This window comes from Neofelis nebulosa, chromosome 18 (assembly GCF_028018385.1).
Source record: "Neofelis nebulosa isolate mNeoNeb1 chromosome 18, mNeoNeb1.pri, whole genome shotgun sequence".
In the NCBI taxonomy this organism is placed as follows: Eukaryota; Metazoa; Chordata; class Mammalia; order Carnivora; family Felidae; genus Neofelis; species Neofelis nebulosa.
In genome coordinates this window covers 33475830-33494027 of record NC_080799.1, presented here as the reverse complement: position 1 = coordinate 33494027, position 18198 = coordinate 33475830, and the positions used below count along the sequence as shown (strand labels likewise).

Genomic DNA, 18198 nt, shown 5'->3' with positions numbered 1-18198 from the left:
AGAAAAAACCCATACAGGTTTTTGCTTTTGGTGAAAATAATGTTGGAGTCAGAAAACCAGGATTAAAGACAGGCGTTCACCAGCAGGCCAGCTTTAAAACACAGTATTTCGTAGCTGAACTGCAGTTTCTTTTCTTTGTTTTCTAAACCAAATGTCAGTGTGCGGGTCCCCTACCTCAGAGCTGCTAAGGATTGAAAGATCTTTAAGACCCTTAAAGGTATGTTAAATTCACTTGTGACCTAAAAATCATTATCATGGGTGGGGGACATTTGCTATTTTCCCGTTGAGGGTTTCCTACATAGAGCTCACTCTTATTTTCTTACTATTTTTTCCCTCAGCAGAACAGGGGACATTGGTTTTTCCCTCTTGTGGGTTGAACGTTCCCAACAGGGGCACAGACTGATTCTTGAGGGATGGGCGGAAAAAAAAAAAAAATCACCTCTCTTATGTGTAAGGCACAGATACACATAAAGTACGTAAACAGATACATAGTATATCTTTGGTATTAAAATTTCATGGAAAATGATTAGGACCAGGCAATGGGGACAATGATGCAAAAAAGGTGAAGAGACACTCCTGTAGACAGTGTCCTTATTACAAGTGCTGACCTCAGCATCACGCTGCTCATAGCTTGATGATGCGTCTTCCCGCCTTTGCTGGGCTTTGACCCTCTCACTTTTCCCTCCTCCCTTCTGTCTGTGCCAAACCTTCGAAGGTGCGGCCGTTTCATTCTCCCTTCTATTCTGTAACTCCGAATTCATGGAACACTACTCTGAAGATAGATGATCTAAGGAAAGCTTTGTTGTAAATCTTCACATGTTCATAAGTAATGGTCCAGCTTAGAGATAGAATGGGGGAAGGGGGGGTGTGCCTGCGTGGCTCAGTTGGTTAGGCGACAACTTCAACTCAGGTCATGGTCTTGCGATTTGTGAGTTCGGGTCCCGCGTCAGGCTTTTTGCTGACAGCTCAGAGCCTGGAGCCTGCTTCGGATTCTGTGTCTTCCTCTCTCTGCCCCTCCCCCTGCTCACGCTCTGTGTTTCTCTGTCTCCCAATAATAAATAAACGTTAAAAAAAAATTAAAAAGAAATAGAGCAGGGATTTGGATGACTTTTTTTTAAAGCTGATAAAGTGTATTCTGTCATCTCTTCATCATCCATACTGCAGCTTTGGGCAGGAGGAGACCCGTGGCATCGGTCACTTGTATGCACCCAACACTGCTCTTGACCAATGCCATCATTACGTAACGGGGACTGAGAAGGAGCTAGGAATCGCATTCCTCGGCCTCCCCTGCCATTCACCCATCCCTGGTGAAGTTCCTGCCTCTCCCGTAAGCGGAGGTCAATCAGTGGTCACCGATGGTGAGATGGTCACATTCCAGTCCCGAACACTCTTGCCGAGGTTCCTGTCCTCAGGAGCGTGAACACACTTTACAAGCCAAGTTATCAGGCTCTTTTACCCGATAGTAGTATTCATTTACGCCCGTGCTTAATTGTTCAGACTGTTGACGGTCCTTCGTCTGAGAAATAACAGGAAAACTTGTCCCTCCTTATAAAATAGTGGTTTCCATAGGGCTTATTTGTTAATCTCTTTATATCTGAAGTACTACACATTTGATATCTGTGTATTTAAAATGTAAAAAAGAAGGACTTTTGGGATATGTCCTCTGATTTCAGAGATGGCATTCTGTCCTTTTTTTTTTTTTTAACAAAAATATATCATTTTAATTACCAGGATCATTAAATTGCGTTTAATAATTATAAAATTATTAGAATTTATCATAACCATTTAGTTATTTATCTAAAGATACTATATATTTTTTCTTTTTTTTTTTTTAGAGTATGAGCTGGGGAGAGGGACAGAGAGACAGAGAGAGAGAATCCTAAGCAGGCTTCACACTCAGCATGGAGCCTGATGTGGGCTCGATCCCATGACCCTGGGATCATTACCGGAGCCGGAATCAAGAGTCAGGTGCTCATCCAGCTGAGCCACCCAGGCACCCTTAAAAGATACAATATTTTTGGGGCGCCTGGGTGGCGCAGTCGGTTGGGCGTCCGACTTCAGCCAGGTCACGATCTCGCGGTCCGTGGGTTCGAGCCCCGCGTCAGGCTCTGGGCTGACGGCTCGGAGCCTGGAGCCTGTTTCCGATTCTGTGTCTCCCTCTCTCTCTGCCCCTCCCCCGTTCATGCTCTGTCTCTCTCTGTCCCAAAAATAAATAAATGTTGAAAAAAAAATTAAAAAAAAAAGATACAATATTTTTATATTGGTCTTATAATTTTAAAAGAGGGAAAATTAAGGATCATATCTGTATTTTACTAAAAATACGGTACCCTTGGGGAAAAAATTAGGCATAACCTAGACTGCCATTTTTCCCCCTACATGCATCCAGTCTAGTTGCCCACGTGTGCCTGACTCGTGCCACACCATGGCTCAGGCCTTGTGGAGGCCAGCCCCAGGATGCACCTTCATTTGCTCCAGTGACAGGCTCCTTGAGGCCCTGTTTCAAAGTCCCAGGATGCTGGAGGTGAAAAGGAAAGGCATCTTCTCTTAGTCCGTTGTCAGAAAGGCTACAGGAGAAGCACGACACAGTATTTAGCAACCCGTTTCCGTTCTGCTTCTAATTACAGCGTTCATCACCCTCGGCCTCTTAGGTTGCGGAAGAGTTGCCCGATCGGCGGTACCGTCCAGTCTGTCTTTATCGAAGCGCAGTGTCTTCCACAGCGATCTCTTTTTTATCAGCAGCTTTATGAGCATACGTTGACTCTGCCAGTTTTTTGTGGAGGTCCCTTGAGCCGCATTTGTTTCTGTTTCGAGTCCCTGAAGCCTTTCCTGGTTTATTCCTGGTCTCCAAGCCACACAGTTTTTCTCACGCTTATTAAATATCTATGCTTGGAGTAGTGGGAAAATGACCTGATTTACGGTACCGTCTTTCGTACTGAAACAGCTCTCTTTTATGTGTGTGTACACACAAACACTCTGGAAGCAGATTTATCACAACCAAAGTGACTCTAATCACCTGTCATTTGAAGTTAAATGCCCCCCACGACAGTAGAGCCAAATGACACTGAAGATGATGTAGTACATGTAGTAAGGAACAAGGACAGACCTCCTGAGAGCAGTTCACTTGATAACTGTGGGCTTCTTTTACTCAGAGAGAATGCAAGCATCCTTCGTCCCTTTGTCCCTGATTGAATCCAAAAGACATTTTGTGGGGCTGAGCTACGTGGGGGCAGCAGTGCAGGGTAGGGCTTTCGAGCCCACGTGGGGTGAGGAGACACCTGTGTCGGGTCTGGTCAGCATTGATAGTAAGGAGGTGACCGGGATATCTGCGAACAGGGTGCACAGACCGTGGGAGACCAGAGCCTCGCTGTCAGAGAAGGGGGTTACAAATGTATAAAAGAGAAATTGAGAAAGAACCTTTGGCATTGGATCGGAATTTGAGGCATCAGGGCAAACTCGTGGTTTTCAACACATATAAATAAATACAGACATACATACTTAAATATAGAGAGAAGTAAGTGTGTGTGTGTGTGTGTACATTCACACGCATAATCTCACAGACATATTCCCTAACTTCCTCCAAAGGAGGCCTGAGAACACTGTCACCCCAAAAGCAACTAGCGCACCTGGTACACAGCCCTTGCTTTCTCAGCGGGGTGGGACAAGTAAAAGAGTCCGGGATGCCTTGTACCGGGAAGTAATAAAGTACGCAGAGGATGGGCCATGGCAGCCAGGAACTGAAGCCAGCCTGAAGGGGCCCCCGCTGGCCGAAACTGCAGGAATCTGAGCATCAGAATAAATGAAAGGAACATGCTCTCCCCCACTAAATAAAATAGGAGCCCAGGAGTCCATGGTGATAGAAACAGGTAACATAAACGAGATACAGGGAATTCTTATTCTTACAGTAGGATGTGCTGCTTAATAAACGTAGAAAGAATGATAGACTTTTCAAAATCACCGTTTGGCAACCATCATAGTAATAAATAATTCAGCCGCACACAATCATTTGTTACAAAGAGAAAAACTAACTTTACCATGAAGAAACATGCCCGGTACCGTCTTACTCAGTTCATCAAAATAACTCTTGCCAGTTATGAGGCAAATTGAATTTGCGTACCACTTGACAGGATGCAGAGACCGCATCACTGCTTCCGTGATGTTCCTGCCCAAGATGCTCCTGCCATAGCCTGATCGTGAGTCTGATGATGAAGACACACCGGATAACCCAAACCGAGGGTGATTCTACAAAATAACTGGTCTGTAATCTTCAAAATTTAAGGAAAGAAGAGTTAAGAGAGACTGAGGAGCTATTCACAATGGAAGAATGCTAAAGAGACTTGAAATAACTCAGGGCCACACGTGATCCTCGTTGGGATCCTTTTGTTGGGACAATTAGTGGAACTGAGTCTGTGGATTAGATGGTGATAAACCAGTGTTAATTTTCTGATATTGATGGTAATATTGGGGCTTTCTAGGAAAATGTCCTTGTTGTAGGAATTACACACCATAGTGCTTAGGGTAAAGAGGCATCACGTCAGAGCCTTGTCACAGATGGTTCAGGAAAAAAATGCTCTGTGAATTTGAAATTATTTCAGATTTTTAAAAATAACAAAATAAATGTTCTTTCAGGCATATTTACCACTAAGGAAATTATTATTTTCTCTCAAAACTACAGAAGCAAGACTTGAGATAGAAACCTACAGCAGGACAATGTGTTCCCTTATTGAGATTTTTTTATCTTTATCAGATACAAAAATAATAAGTTTAGAGAAGATCCTTAAAAGAGAACTGTTTCAGTTTTTAACCCACTCAGCACACATAGGCAGGCACACACAGCCAGTAAAGAATTTTGACGTGGCTGATTGAGCTCCGTATCTACTCAGATTTCTAAACTTGTGGCCTGAACACGGCTGAGCAGGATTTCAAAAGCAGCTTTATGAGAAAGAGAATATTAGGACCTATTGTTGTTGTTCTTTTTAGCAAAGTAATTAAGAATACAGTCTCTGCAGCCAAGCAACCTGTCTCAGATCCCGGCCACCACGTAGAAGACATGCGAGCTCCGACAAAATAGTCAATTTTTTCTAGGCCCCAGTTTCCTCATCTGTAAGTTGCGATAATGTTGAACTCCCAGCTGGCAGCAGGACAGATGAGATGACGTATGGAAAGCACTGGGACTGGGGCACACCATAAGCACTAAACAGACTTGGCTACTGCTCTTATTATTTCAGGAAATAGTAATTTCAGGAAAGTTGAAATGCTTTCACGAAAACATTCTGATATGGTTATGTCGACTTCCTTCTCCCTCACCAGGAGTAGAATTGCTAGGACGCCATAAAAGTTATGGCCTCTACTGTTAAAACCTGTCTCAAGATCAAAGACTCAGGCTTCGGAGAGCTAAGATTGGTTAAATTTCCGACCTGCCCCTTAGAAGCTTTGTAACTTGGGGCTGGGTCTGGAAAATGTCTGCAATGAACCAAAAATCATAGTGGTCAGAAAGGGCTTTGGGGGGTTAGATGAGATAAACTTCACCAAACTGCTAAAAAAGCGACTGACCTAAAGAATGTCCTCAAAAAATTATGGTTACTTTTCTCGCTCCTTTAAAGATGCAGACACAGTCAACGTAGATGAACAGAGGCCTCAGAATCGGAAATAGTAGTGGAGCCTTTGAGCACATTTTTGGGAACTGTGTGTGATAAGCTCAGTGTTGTCTGTGCTGTGGGGGTTTAGACTCCCAGCACCGGGCTTACGGTGCTTCAGAAGGAATTTGACTTGACAAGAAGCATGTCATGTGTTGTGTAATCCCATTCTCGAGAGACGCTGGAGGAGAGTAGATCACTATCTTTCTAGAACACCACGGGGTTTAGTGCATGCCAGCCCTGGACCCAGGGACAAAGGACAGAATCCTCATCCAGTCCCCGTTTATGTTTCAGTGGTGAAGACGATAGCGATTTTTCTGGCTTCAAAAACATAATCCTTTCTTTATCCCACAGAAGGATCATGTTAGATGCACATTCAAAATGTATGTGTATATTTTCTTCTAAAGAGAATGTGCTGCTTTTAGAGAACATTTCATCTCAAATCAGTGACTAATAGTCATTGATCTAAGACTGATTTAGAATTTTGAGTGTTATCAAAACAAGTTTTCCTGTTGGAGCTTCTTCGGCTTTCATTCGTTCCCTCAATCATGCAACAAGTTTTATTGAAAACTAATAGTTAAGGCAGTTTGCTGGATGTTGGTTATAAAAAAAAGTGAGCAAAATATAGCCCTCATGGAAGAGGATCCCATCCACTGCTCTTACAGCCTCTCATGGGTTTTATGGGAACCCTTTGCAAAGGAGCATACTTTGAACCTGTAAAAAAAAAAAAATCAGATTGGTTTGGCTGTAGCTGTGGGTAGATATGTATTTGATACGCATGAAAACAGGCTCCTCTCCACGTTTGCCTGGAAGTGCCATACCTAGTGGTTCCCTCCAAGCGGCACCCACGGCCAGCAGTCTGTGACTCACGGGAGGGGTGCCCGTGAGATTAAATGACTCACGTGAGATTAAATTCGGCCGCTGGCCGGCGGAATCTGCTCCGCTCCGTAGGAGACAAGCTCTCCCGCTGCGTCTGCTTCTCATCCATGGGAGGAGACCTTCCCTTCGCACAATCATGGCGATGTTAACTCTCTCGGCCGACTAGTGGCACAAAGGGAAAGTGCTGCCCGGGTCTGAGTTGGTGACGGCCGAGAGCTGCAGTTCCAGCGCCTTTCCCCGATACCAAGAGCCCGGGCTCTGCCAGGAAGAGCGGGACTCGGGGCAAAGCCCCCGGCCAAAGACCCCTGGGAGCGGGATGTGTGCGCTGGTAGCCGGTTATGCTGGTACCGCGTTTCTGGAGTATGGTGCCTGCGCTGAGATAAGACCCGCTTCCTTCTGATGCCCTAGACCGCCGTTTGTCTAGCTGGAGAACTTAATGAGTAATGAATGTGCCTGTCTGGCCGATAGAAAGTGTTCCCTCAGCCTGCGGGTGTGTTGAGAGAGCCGGGGAGAGACCGCAGGCAACACTTTGTCTTCTTAGGTATCAGCAAAGTCTTCTCTTCTAACAACTACAGGATTTATTTTTAACCGCTTGACTCAGTGTTTGTCAGATGATTCGGACCATCGAACTGCAGATGGAAGGACCCGGCGCGCGCGGGGGAGGCGGGGGGAGGGGGCAGCTGGAATGGCAGGGGAGAGGGGGCTGGCTGGGAAAAGGGGTGGGATTTCAGCATCGTGCCTGCGGGTGTCTCTGGTGGGAGGTGGAGAGAGTTGAGGGCTTCCTGCCGCGCAGCGCGGGTGTGTGTGTGTGTGTGTGTGTGTGTGTGTGTGTGTGTCTCGGGCCAGGAGCTAGAGGGGAATGGCTGCCTCCGGCTGCTTAGAGACCTGATCAGCCGGTGCCTGATCAGCCGGTGCCTGGGGCGTTGCGAGGAGGGACCCGGGACCCGGGGAGCGGACCGGAGCGTGCTCTGCACCTTGCGCTTTTCTCCCTCTTGATGCTGCCCGTCGCCAGGAGCCTCTCACCATGATCGATAGCTCCAAGAAGCAGCAACAGGGCTTCCCGGAGATTTTAACTGCTGGGGATTTCGAACCGGTCAAAGAGAAGGAATGCCTTGAGGGGAGCAACCAGAAAAGTCTCAAGGAAGGTCAGTGTGTCTGTGGCCGGGGGCACAAGTGCCCAGTCTCTGTTGCCCGTAGGCCAGGCTGTGCACGTCCGTGTGCCCGTCTGCCTACCGTGCGGTGTGTCTGCTCTCTGTGCTCACTCCTGTACCTCACACGCTCCGAGTTCCTGGAAATGAAAGCGCAGTGCTGTCCTCGGTGGCTCTCTGCAACCATTCCCTAGCTCACAGACCTCCAGGCAACACTGTTGCAGGGTTTCACGCAGAAAGGGGACTTTAGCAGGCCAGCCCTGATTTCAGTGAAATCCTGCCAGGTCCATTTCGTGCATTTTCTCATGCCCCCCGCCCCCACCCCTTTAGGAGAGGCCATTTCCCTTTCGATAGTCTTTAGCACACTATTTGCTTTAGGCTTAAACACATAAGTCCAGGAAAATTATTTTTTTCCAGTTGACACGTTCATGGTTTTTATTGTTTAAAGCCAGGAAGGTAGCTGCTGCTTTCTTAAGCATGTCTTTAAATGATTGGTTTGTTTGGTTGTAATGCTCAGTGCATCATTTTGTTTTGTTTTGTTTTTTAAAAACGCATTGCTTAGTTTCGTGGGGGTTTTTAACAAGGCATAAAATAAGCTTGTGAATGCCGGTGATCACTGTTGATGGCCACTGCACAGCACCTCAGTGACTGACGTGAGAAGATGGCCAAAGGTGTGAGCATTGCTGTCCCCCGTCCCGGCATATACTGAAGTGTGGCAAGACTGGTGCCATCTGTGCTCCGCTGCAGCAGCTGGAGAGCAAGGGCCATGGTTCAGGAAATAGAGGACCTACTGACATGAAGTTTTTCCTGAATTTGGGATCCTGAAGGCCACCCCTCGCCATGCTTGTTGACTTTGAAGTTTGATTTTCTAGTGTTCTTTGGGAGAAAAAAAAACCCACAGTATCCTCTTTTCGTTTTATCTGCTTTCCGCTCCGGCCATCAGCCACCCCCTCACCTCTCCACTCGCTCTTGCTCACCTCCTAGACCCAGAGAGTAAATGTAGACTTACCTGCCTGAGCAGGAGTCTGAGCTTCTTCCAAAAGCATATTGCCCCCTTTTTTGCTCACTTAGAATATGAGAATGTGATGGTAGGGATTGTTACGGAATTGAAAGATAGTAAGAAGAAACAACAGTGGGACTTTTTAAAGTTGAACTACTTTTAAGTACAGTTAGAAAAAAACCTCTCGATCAAAACAGACACAATCATGTATAAATAGCTGTTACCAGGAATCAAACAATGGGGTCGCCTCTGCTTGTGCGCAGCAAGCCTTGCTGTGGATTCTTCTAAAATCGATACCAGTGGGGTTTTTAGGACACATTCTAGAGATTCCCTGAGGGAACTTAAGGTTTTTAAATTGTAACTTAAAAAAAAGTTAAGAATTAGCTGTGTGTGTATCATTTAAGTCAAGTTCGTGTGTTAGGCTCCTATTAATATCTTAAATTTAAAAACAATTTTTGTGCTACTTGAAAACTGAGGAAGTGGAGGAAAATGGAGATGTCCCAACCGCAGAGCTTGATAAAGGAGCCTGGAAGCAAGGATTAAAAATATAAAAACCGGGTAGAATTACCAACAAGCACAGCAAAGCAGAGTTGACATGATTACATAAGGTACAGGTTGTTTCCCTAACGATTGTGACCGTGCCTTCCATTTAAACTTGTGTGACAGCGTAATGTCACATGAGCAAGAACATGGACTCTCAAGTGAGATATACTTGGGATCAGGTCCCAGGCACACCATTTTCTAACTTTGTGACCCTGGACAAGTTCACTGCTCTGAGCCTTAATTTCTGTCCTCATTTGTACAAGGAGGAAAAGCAGTACGTACCTGATACTGTTTTTATGAGGTGTCCAGTTTGATGCCATTCTGTCATCCCTCTTGTCTTTTTTTCAGCCCTTTGTTACTTTTTCCTTCTATTTAAGTTTTAGTTTTTAAAATTCCGTATATAGATATAGATATAGGTATATATTTACCACATAGAGAAATATTACTGTCATATGTATAAAGAGGTAAAGGGAGAGAACTTTCATATTTTAAAACACTCCACAGATGTGTTTGGATCAAATTAGTCTCTCATCACAGCTTCATTGAACAGGGTTTTCTTTATACCTCAAGAGATTGCATTTCTACTCGTTTTCTGCCAGAGATAGGGCTGGGTGGTGGCGGGGGGTGGGGGGGGGGGGGAGGGACAAGCAAACCCATAGATATCAAGGATAATCTGTTACCTCCAAGTTAGTGACAGTGAAAGAGAGATTAGACCTGGGTTTAATTAGAACAGGAAAAAACAGGAGAAATTTTGCAGAGAGCCCTTTTTGTTTGGAGTAGTATGAAAATAACGTTCCTGTGCAAGATCGAACTCCTGGAATTCACGGTGTCACGGTCCCTGCCCGCCGATGAGTACCGGTGGTCAGCTCATCGGACTCTAGAGGACGACGTTGGGACAACCCTTTACTGAGTTTCTTCTGCTTTTCGGCCTCGGACCATATGTTAGTTGTATTGATCCGTGAAAGTTGATTGACACAGCAGCAGTTGTGGAAACACGAAAATGCCCTGGAGTCTCATTAGATCCTACGCCGTTCTGTCAAAAGAGACACATAGACAAGTGACTATTAGTGTCTGAAGGTTTCTGCCTCACGTGTGAAGGGCACTAAAAATACTTAGGATATTTCACATCAGTAGCGTTTCATTTTCCACTCCTTTTTGGCAAAGTTGGTTTATTTGAAAGAACGGCTGCTGGGATTTTTTTTTTTTTTTTTTTTTTTTCTTTCGAGACCGCGAGTTTCCAGGTAATGAGGAACGATGGATTTTGGTCCATTTAGTTCTAATGGCATGGACACTGCTCGGTCTCTGTGGTGTTTCTGACGTGTGCCGACTGTAAGGGCTTGGGAGTCCAGTGTTGCCCTGTTTCTTACTTACATTAGGATATCGCAGAATTCCTGTTACTGTTGACAGTGCTGGTTAGCCAGAATTATTATTAGGGGGAAAAGCAGACGTATTAGCAAATAGTGTCGGGCTTCAGGGAGTCTCTGCAGCTCCTGAACAAGGTAGTAATACCTACTGAAAAGTTAAGAGGAAGATGTTCCAAGTACCATCAGCCTACGAGGAGTCGTCATCACAAACCAAAGAACTGTTGGGATAATGAAGCCTATGACCTCGCAGCTTTGTGAATGCTTATATAAAGTTCCTGGTAAATACCAGTCCGTGTGCGTAGTGGGGAATTTCATTATCAGTTGCTTTAGGTGAGGCTAGCCGTAAGCATCGCGGATTCTCCTGGTGAAATTCAAAACAGAACACTCTCCTTAGACTAGTTTGTTTTGTCAAAGCAGCAGCAGGGAGCCTCGGCCTTTGACTTGTCCACAGAAGGCTTTGAACATTTTCTGTTTGTATGCAACATGGATGAGATTTAAATTTCATTTCTGGTTCTAGAACTAAAGGATATTACAAATCACTGACTTGACAACTGAAGAATTAATAATTACAGATTTTGAAGAAAAATAAGTTGAGATGATTGAATCCAATTGAGTGGTTTAATCGGAGTCATTATTAAGATAACAAATCATAATACCGGTGCTACCAGCTAGTTACAATTAAACAGGAAAATGGATGTCCAGTTTCCAGAGCTCTCTCATGGTGAGAATAAAAACCACAGAAAGAAAACGGGGTTGTCTATTAATTTCCTTTGACCAAAACGGACTGCTCTGACAGCCCCAAGACTCAGCGTTTGAACCAAAGTGCATTTCTCGCTCAGCACTGCCCAAGGTGGATCAGACTGCCACGCTGGTCAGCTGTCCTCTCGGTGACTGGGGGATCTGGGCTCCTGTCGCGTTGTCCAGCCCATGGGTGTGGGTGGGGGGAAGGCTTCCAGACTGGGGGGCCACGTTCCCACTTCTGTCACAGGCCGGTGAATCCCAGTAGAGATAAAGGGTGTGAAAGTTCATGGTAGGTGGCATAGGAAACCGTGGGGGGATCGACGCGGTGTGCTGGGCTGTGGCTGTGTAAGAAGATAGTGCACCTTTGTCTGAAATCCTCTAAGCAGGCCATGCTGGGGAGGAGAGATGAAACAAATACCTTTCCCTAAACGCCAGAACTTTTCTAAATGTTGGAAATCATCTCATACGTGCTGTACCTGCGCTGCCCATTAGCTGTGTGTGGCTCTTTAAATTTAAAGTAATTAAAATGAAACACTTTGTTTAAAATCCAGCTCCTTCATCACATTAGGCACAGGTGGTTAGAGCCAGCCGTATTGAGCGGCGCAGATGATAGAAGATTGCCTCCGGTGTCGAAAGTTCTGTGAAAGATGGTATTGCTCTCCCCTCACTCCACGCCCCTGCTCACCATGTTCCTCTCACCTCAGCTCTGCAGGCTGAGTCTGGGAAAACCCAATCCCGATGTCATTTCCTAAAGAAAGTCACTTGACCCTATCAGCTAAGAATAATTTCCCCCCTCTGTATGTTCCCGATAACTTGATCTGCGTCTGTCTATGGCATTTTACGTCTTGCTGGGTTTTTGTTTTTAATTTTTTTAATGTTTATTCTTGAGGGCAAGAGAGAGCAAGCAGCGAGCATGAGCGGGGGAGGGGCAGAGTGAGAGAGGGACACAGAATCAGAAGCAGGCTCCAGGCTCCGAGCTGGCAGCACAGAGCCCGATGCAGGGTTCGAACCCACGAACTGTGAGATCATGACCTGAGCCGAAGTCAGATGCTTAACTGGCTGAGCCACCCAGGCACCCCTTACCTTTTGCTATTGTATCTTTATTATCTTCACTGTTAGGCCGTAATGATTTGGGGGGATAGAATCCTTATTTGGATCATTTTCATACCTCACCCCCAGTGTCCTGCATCTATCTCATAGACACATTATTATGCAACAAGGATTTAAAGAGTATTATCTACCTCCCTGCCTTCTTAGGCAGAATACCATTTGAACTATTCCCATCAGATATAATTTATAATTAGCTATAAACTAATAACCCCCAAATGGAATGCATTGGTTCCTTAAGGCACTGTGGAGATATACAGAGTGATCCCTGGACCATCACTAGATTGCTAGCATTGTTATTTATGGTTTGATTTTTGCCAAAATCTGGCCGCTCTCCCTTTTCAGATAGGCTTTGTCTAAGCTCCTTCAAAGTAAGCAAAAATTAACAAAATGTAATAGTGCAATCTTGATTCTGTTGTTGACCTAACTAAAATACATTTATTGAGCCATGGTGGGAGAGACAAATAGGCAGTTGAAATAAAGAATGCTACAAAGCTTTACAGTAAAAGCACTTGAGTTTTACAGCTATTTTGATTTCTCTGGGAATGTCTCCTTTCTTTGTTTTCTGTCAGTGTTCTACAAAATTGAAAGTGTTGTACAGTGAGATATCACTAAGTTAACATTAAAAAAGTAATTTCAAAGAGTAGGATATGGTCCTTTTCAGAAATTGAAATAACATACAGGTGTGATGGAAAAGGTAAAAGGTCCCTCTTCCCAGACATGAGTCAGTGTTTTTAGAAAGAAAACGGGTGCGTGCTCTTTTTGAGATGAAATTATTTAATTTTTTTATTAGAAATAATTCCGTTTTGCAGAAATTTGAGCATGCATAGTATTATGCCAGCATGCAAGGAGCTCACAGCCCAAAAAGTGAGAAAGTAAATGATAATATAGGAGTAAAAATGAGCACACATGCGTAAAAGATAAAGAAGAAACCCATGTGTACTTTGGTCCAGTGAGGGATGGTCACGCCTCTCTCGCGGGTTCCAGGCCTGTGCAGTCCTCGACCTGGCGACACCAGCCGGCTTCTCCTTCCCATGAGACCCACTCCTCCAGTGTCCTGTCGCAGTTGAGGGCACCTCTGTCCACCTGTTGACTCATGGCGGACACCTGAATAGGGCTGATCCCTGACCTCCTCCTCATAACCTGTCACCGAGTCCTGTCACCAGATCTGTCACTTCTACCTCAACAGTATTTCTTTCTCCTATCCACAGCATTATTGCACCACAGCCACACCCTTGTCGTCGAGGTCCCCTTCGTCAAATACAGTGTTTATAGGGGTCTTGACTCTAGTAGACCAAAAGCTGCCTCCTCATCTCGCCCCACCCACTCGGGCCTCTCCATCAAGTGAGGACCCTCCCCTGTGTCCAGAAGCGGGTCACATTTTTCTGTCCCTCCATCACTCTTTTCTCCCAGAATGCCTCTCCTCCCCACCCCACCCTACTCTATTGGCCTGACGGGCCGCAGCTCACCCCTTCGTCTGCACCATCACATACAGTCGCTGGGGTGCTAGGAGAGCACACAGGTTAGCCCACTTCTCAGTTCTCTTGTTTTCCTGGGCAGATTGGCATGTGTGTGTGTGTGTGTGTGTGTGTGTGTGTGTGTGTGTGCGCGGCCCACTTCTAAATCCACAAAGTAGGCAGAAAAACCAAGCCATTGAGCCAGGATCAAGTGACCTCAAAAGAGTGGCATGTGCTTTCTAGTCTGGGAAAAATCCGAGGTACCTAATATGCCACAGTTTTCCTGTTTCATTGTCACTTGTCCTTTTACTCAGAGAACCTGCCTCAGGCATTTACGTTAAGACATTGCAGAATGTTTTATGCTGCGTACATCTTCCCAGCTTAGAGCAGTTAGGAAGATGCTTTTACTCAACAGCACCTCTAACGAGAGCTGCCCACTGGAATTCTGATGTGGTTGTGGTGGTGGTGGAATAGAGAAGTTCTGATTGCCCCCAAAATAAGAAAAATATTATCTTCTCTGGGAACCATGTAGGGTAAGAAATGTGGAAGTTCGGGGATAGAGCCAGTAGGGTCCTACAGATTAAAAATCCGTTATCAACAAGAAAGAAATCAAGTATTGTTTTAACCTCTTTACGTTGCTGGTGATGAGGCAGTTAAGTGGATGATGTTGCTTTCAAAGTGCCTGATATTTGCGTTATACTTCCTTTTATGCCACTAGGTACTTTATTTCCACCGCTCTTTAACCAAATGAGATGTTTTAAAACGCGTATATGTGTAATATCCTTCTGTATGCGTGCCACAGACTGATGTTACCCCTGCTGTTTTGTACCAGGCCCCCCAGCTTGACATCACGTTGTCATACCACGAGAGGCATACTTTAAATTCATTCCAACTTTTGACAAAAAGGAGAAGGGAATTTGTGTGAAGGTATGATCAGTTTAAAGAAACATGCCCCATTTTTAGCAGTCTGTTTCCATGGTAACAGAAGCAGCAGCCAACCACGGAGTTATCAAAGTGCCTGTAAATTTCCAAAGCTGCATGTTGAAAACATGGTCTTCCTGACCTCATGCTGCAGAATAATTCAGGAAACCTATCGCATGTTAGCCTGGACTGTTCGCATTTTCGTTTCTACTTCATTTTTGCTTTTAATTCCTAATAGAGGCTAAATGGTGCATTTTAGACTGCGACCTCCTTACCAGCAAGTTTAGAATTCCAAAGTTTGTCTCACCTGCCCCTTCCCACATCCCCCACCCCCGGGGAGTTCATAGGCTACATTAGGCTTTCTGACATTGGAAAGAAAGGCAATATTTCCTCTGTCGTCTAAGAACTTTTTCAAACACTGATATGTGCAGTTTTTGTTTAATTTTTTAAAGTTTATTTATTTTTGAGAGACAGAGAGAGACGCAGTGCGAGTGGAGGAAGGGCAGAGAGAGGGGTAGACACAGAATCTGAAACCGGTGCCGGGCTCTGAGCTTCCAGCGCAGAGCCCAGAGCCTGACGTGGGGCTCGAACTCACAGACCGCAAGATCATGAGCTGAGCCGGAGTCAGTCGCTTAACCAACTGAGCCACCCAGGCACCCCTGTGCACTTTTTTTTTTTTTTTTAGTTAATTTGATGTTGTCTCCCTTTCTTCAGTGGAAAATAATCATAATATAAAAATTCCTGATCACAGTGCTGCTTGCCCCTTCGTCATGTCGGAGTGTCGATTTACGTACACTCCGTACGTAACTGCGTTGCTCCAGAAAGGAAGCCGTGGTCCGGGAAGCCTGCGCGTCAGTGCAGATGGCGTGGCTCTTAGAAGACAAGCCACCACTTTATTTGGGGCCTCTTTGTGCTTTCTAGTTTGTAGCATCACTTAAAGAAGAGGCTTACTTTGTAATTGGCAAGTTAGAGCCCTGAAAATAAAGCCAGAGGTCTGTGATCTTTGGTTGCTCCCTTTTGTCATGTGTGAGAGTCCTTGAGTGCTTTTTCTCTTCCTTAATGCATCATGAATTTTACAGTAATTGTAAGTGGAGATGAAAACAAACTGGTATCTGCCAGGTTTTCATGGTTTTCTTGACTCCTTTGCCTTCACCTTCCCTTATTAGTCGTCCTGTATTAAATTTTATTTTCTGTTCTACCACCCACAGTAATTCAAAAATACCCAAGCCTCAGATTCCTACAACAAACTGAAATAATCTTGGTTCTGCCCATGATAAGCCCTTGCCTCTCGAAAATTCTTCTGTTGATCTCTTCTTAAATTTGGCCTAGTATTAAAAAAAAAAATTGGCAGAGCTTTCTTTCCTTAGAAACTTCAACTCCGTTACATACTGTAAGTCTACCGTGCAAAGTTAAGTAAAACGTGTTGATTGAAACTTCTATACTGTGAGCATTGCAGAAGATGCTAGAATATAGGGATGTGGTCTAGAAGGGGAAATAGGGGCCAGAACAGCCCCAGCACAACCTAGAATTCAGTGTGACAGCGAGTGTAAAATGTAGCTGTGACTATATTATCACATTATTAAAAGATGGAGTCAGCGTTAGTGGTTAATGGAGTTGTGGTGAGGGCTAGCTAGGAGTGGGTGAGAAATGAGAAATTTGGTTATTGAGTTATTCGTGTCTTAAGGTCTCTTGTTCTGCTGACGTGTTTTTTTTTTTTTAATTGTGCTAAAATTCATATAACAAAAACTTAACCATTTTAGAGTGAACGATTCAGAGGCATTTAGTAGTATTCACCAGGTTGCTCAGACACACCTCTGGTTCCAAAACATTTCATCACCCCAAAGAAAACCTCGCAGCTGTTAAGCAGTTGCTCCCACGCCCCCCTCCCACCCCCCACCCCCCACCCCACTTCGTAGCAGTCACCACTCTGAACTCTGTCTCAGGTCCACCAGGTGGCCTTTGTGTCTGGCGTCTTTCACTGAGCATCGTGTTTTCCAGGTTCGTCCATGTGGCAGCACCTGTCCGTGCTACATTCCTTTTTATGGCTGGATTCTGTTCCGTTGTGTGGACGGACCGCAGCGCGTTCATCCATTGATGCGCTGCTGACTTGGGGACCGTCCCCAACTTCTGCAGACTGTCAGCGGTGCCGCCGCACACACGGATGCACCCGTGTGTCTGAGCCCCCGCCGTCCATTCTTTCTGGTTCACCCAGACGGGGAATTGCTGGGCTCCAACTGCTCGTGACGAAAACTTGGTTTGCTGAGCTTTAGGGAGAACTGCCAGACGTCGTGATTTTGTATCTCGTGGTCTCTTTCTCTGATCACAGTGATAACGTTCAGAGCTGACGAGCGACCTGCCAGTTTCCTGAGTGACTTCTGTCCCCCAAGCTGTTGCCACCATTAGTCGGAGCATCTCGGGAACAAATAACCTGTTTCTCTTTTCACCCTGCTCTTCAGCGTCTGCAGCGACTGTTTCACACCTCCTGCATTGGCCTCAGACTGACCTTTTCCTCCCTCGCCTCACTTTCAGCACGTCGCCTGGCTTCCTCCTCCTTCGAGGAAATAGAAGGCGTCATTGGCAAGTCTCTGGACAGACCAATCCAGATCTGTATACCTACCTGCAGCTCTGCCCCGTTCTGTTTGCCCTCCTGTTGCACCAGAAGAAGCAGCTCTTAGCAGAAGCTGTCTCTGTGTGCTCCGACGCCCTTCCCTTCAAGGGACCTGCCGCCTCCTACTCTCCTGTTCATTCTCCTTCCTGTTCATTCAGCCCGTTCTCCCCTTTCCCTCCCCTCCCCTCCCCATTCCTCTCTCTTGCTCTTCATCTGTTATAGACTTGCTCCAGTATGTTCCGGCTTGAAGCTTTGCGCCTTCTCTCCTGCCTTCATGGGCACCATCTTGAAAGCATTGCTTCCGTTGACGTCATTCACACCCTTGCCCCTCCTTTACTCCATATGCCTCCTCTGGTCTGACTTACATCCATCCCTCCGAGTAGTAGCTCCTCATGACCCCCTTATAGAAAATACTTTTACACCACTCTCCAGGCTCCTCTTCCTTCACAGACGGCTTCCTTGGCTTCCTTTGCTGCGTCTTCTTCATCCCCTCGCTGACCCATAAGTGGGCTTTTAATTGTTAACGTTCCTTGTTCCTCGTTGCTGAGTCCCGGGCTTCCTTTGCCTTCTCTTTCCGTATTCTCCAGCTCGGCGGACTCTCAGGGCTTTAAATGCCACATAAGTGACGACTTTCAAATTTCAGTCTCCTTCCAAGACCTGCCTTCTGAAATCTGGACCCCCAGAGCCATCGTCACTTTGACATCTGCACTTATAATTCACACACGTCCGAGACCGAGCTCCCAAATGGCCAACTTGCGTTGTTCGTCTCAGTCACCGGTCTACCCAGGTGCTTAAGC

The 18198-nt window shown here is 45.6% G+C and overlaps 1 protein-coding gene across 10 annotated transcripts in view; it reads left to right on the top strand.

Annotated features, from left to right (window-relative positions):
• Positions 1-18198, top strand: part of MRTFB (myocardin related transcription factor B) — a 199408-nt gene that overhangs the window by 113534 nt on the left and 67676 nt on the right. For 2 of the 10 annotated variants that reach the window (XM_058709846.1, XM_058709845.1), the window contains exon 1: positions 7404-7657. The exons of the other annotated variants lie outside the window; for them this stretch is intronic. In XM_058709846.1, coding sequence (XP_058565829.1) covers positions 7537-7657 — 121 coding nt within the window. In that variant the 5' untranslated portion in view covers positions 7404-7536. Of the gene's footprint in view, positions 1-7403; positions 7658-18198 lie in introns of those variants that run through there. 10 annotated transcript variants of the gene reach the window in all.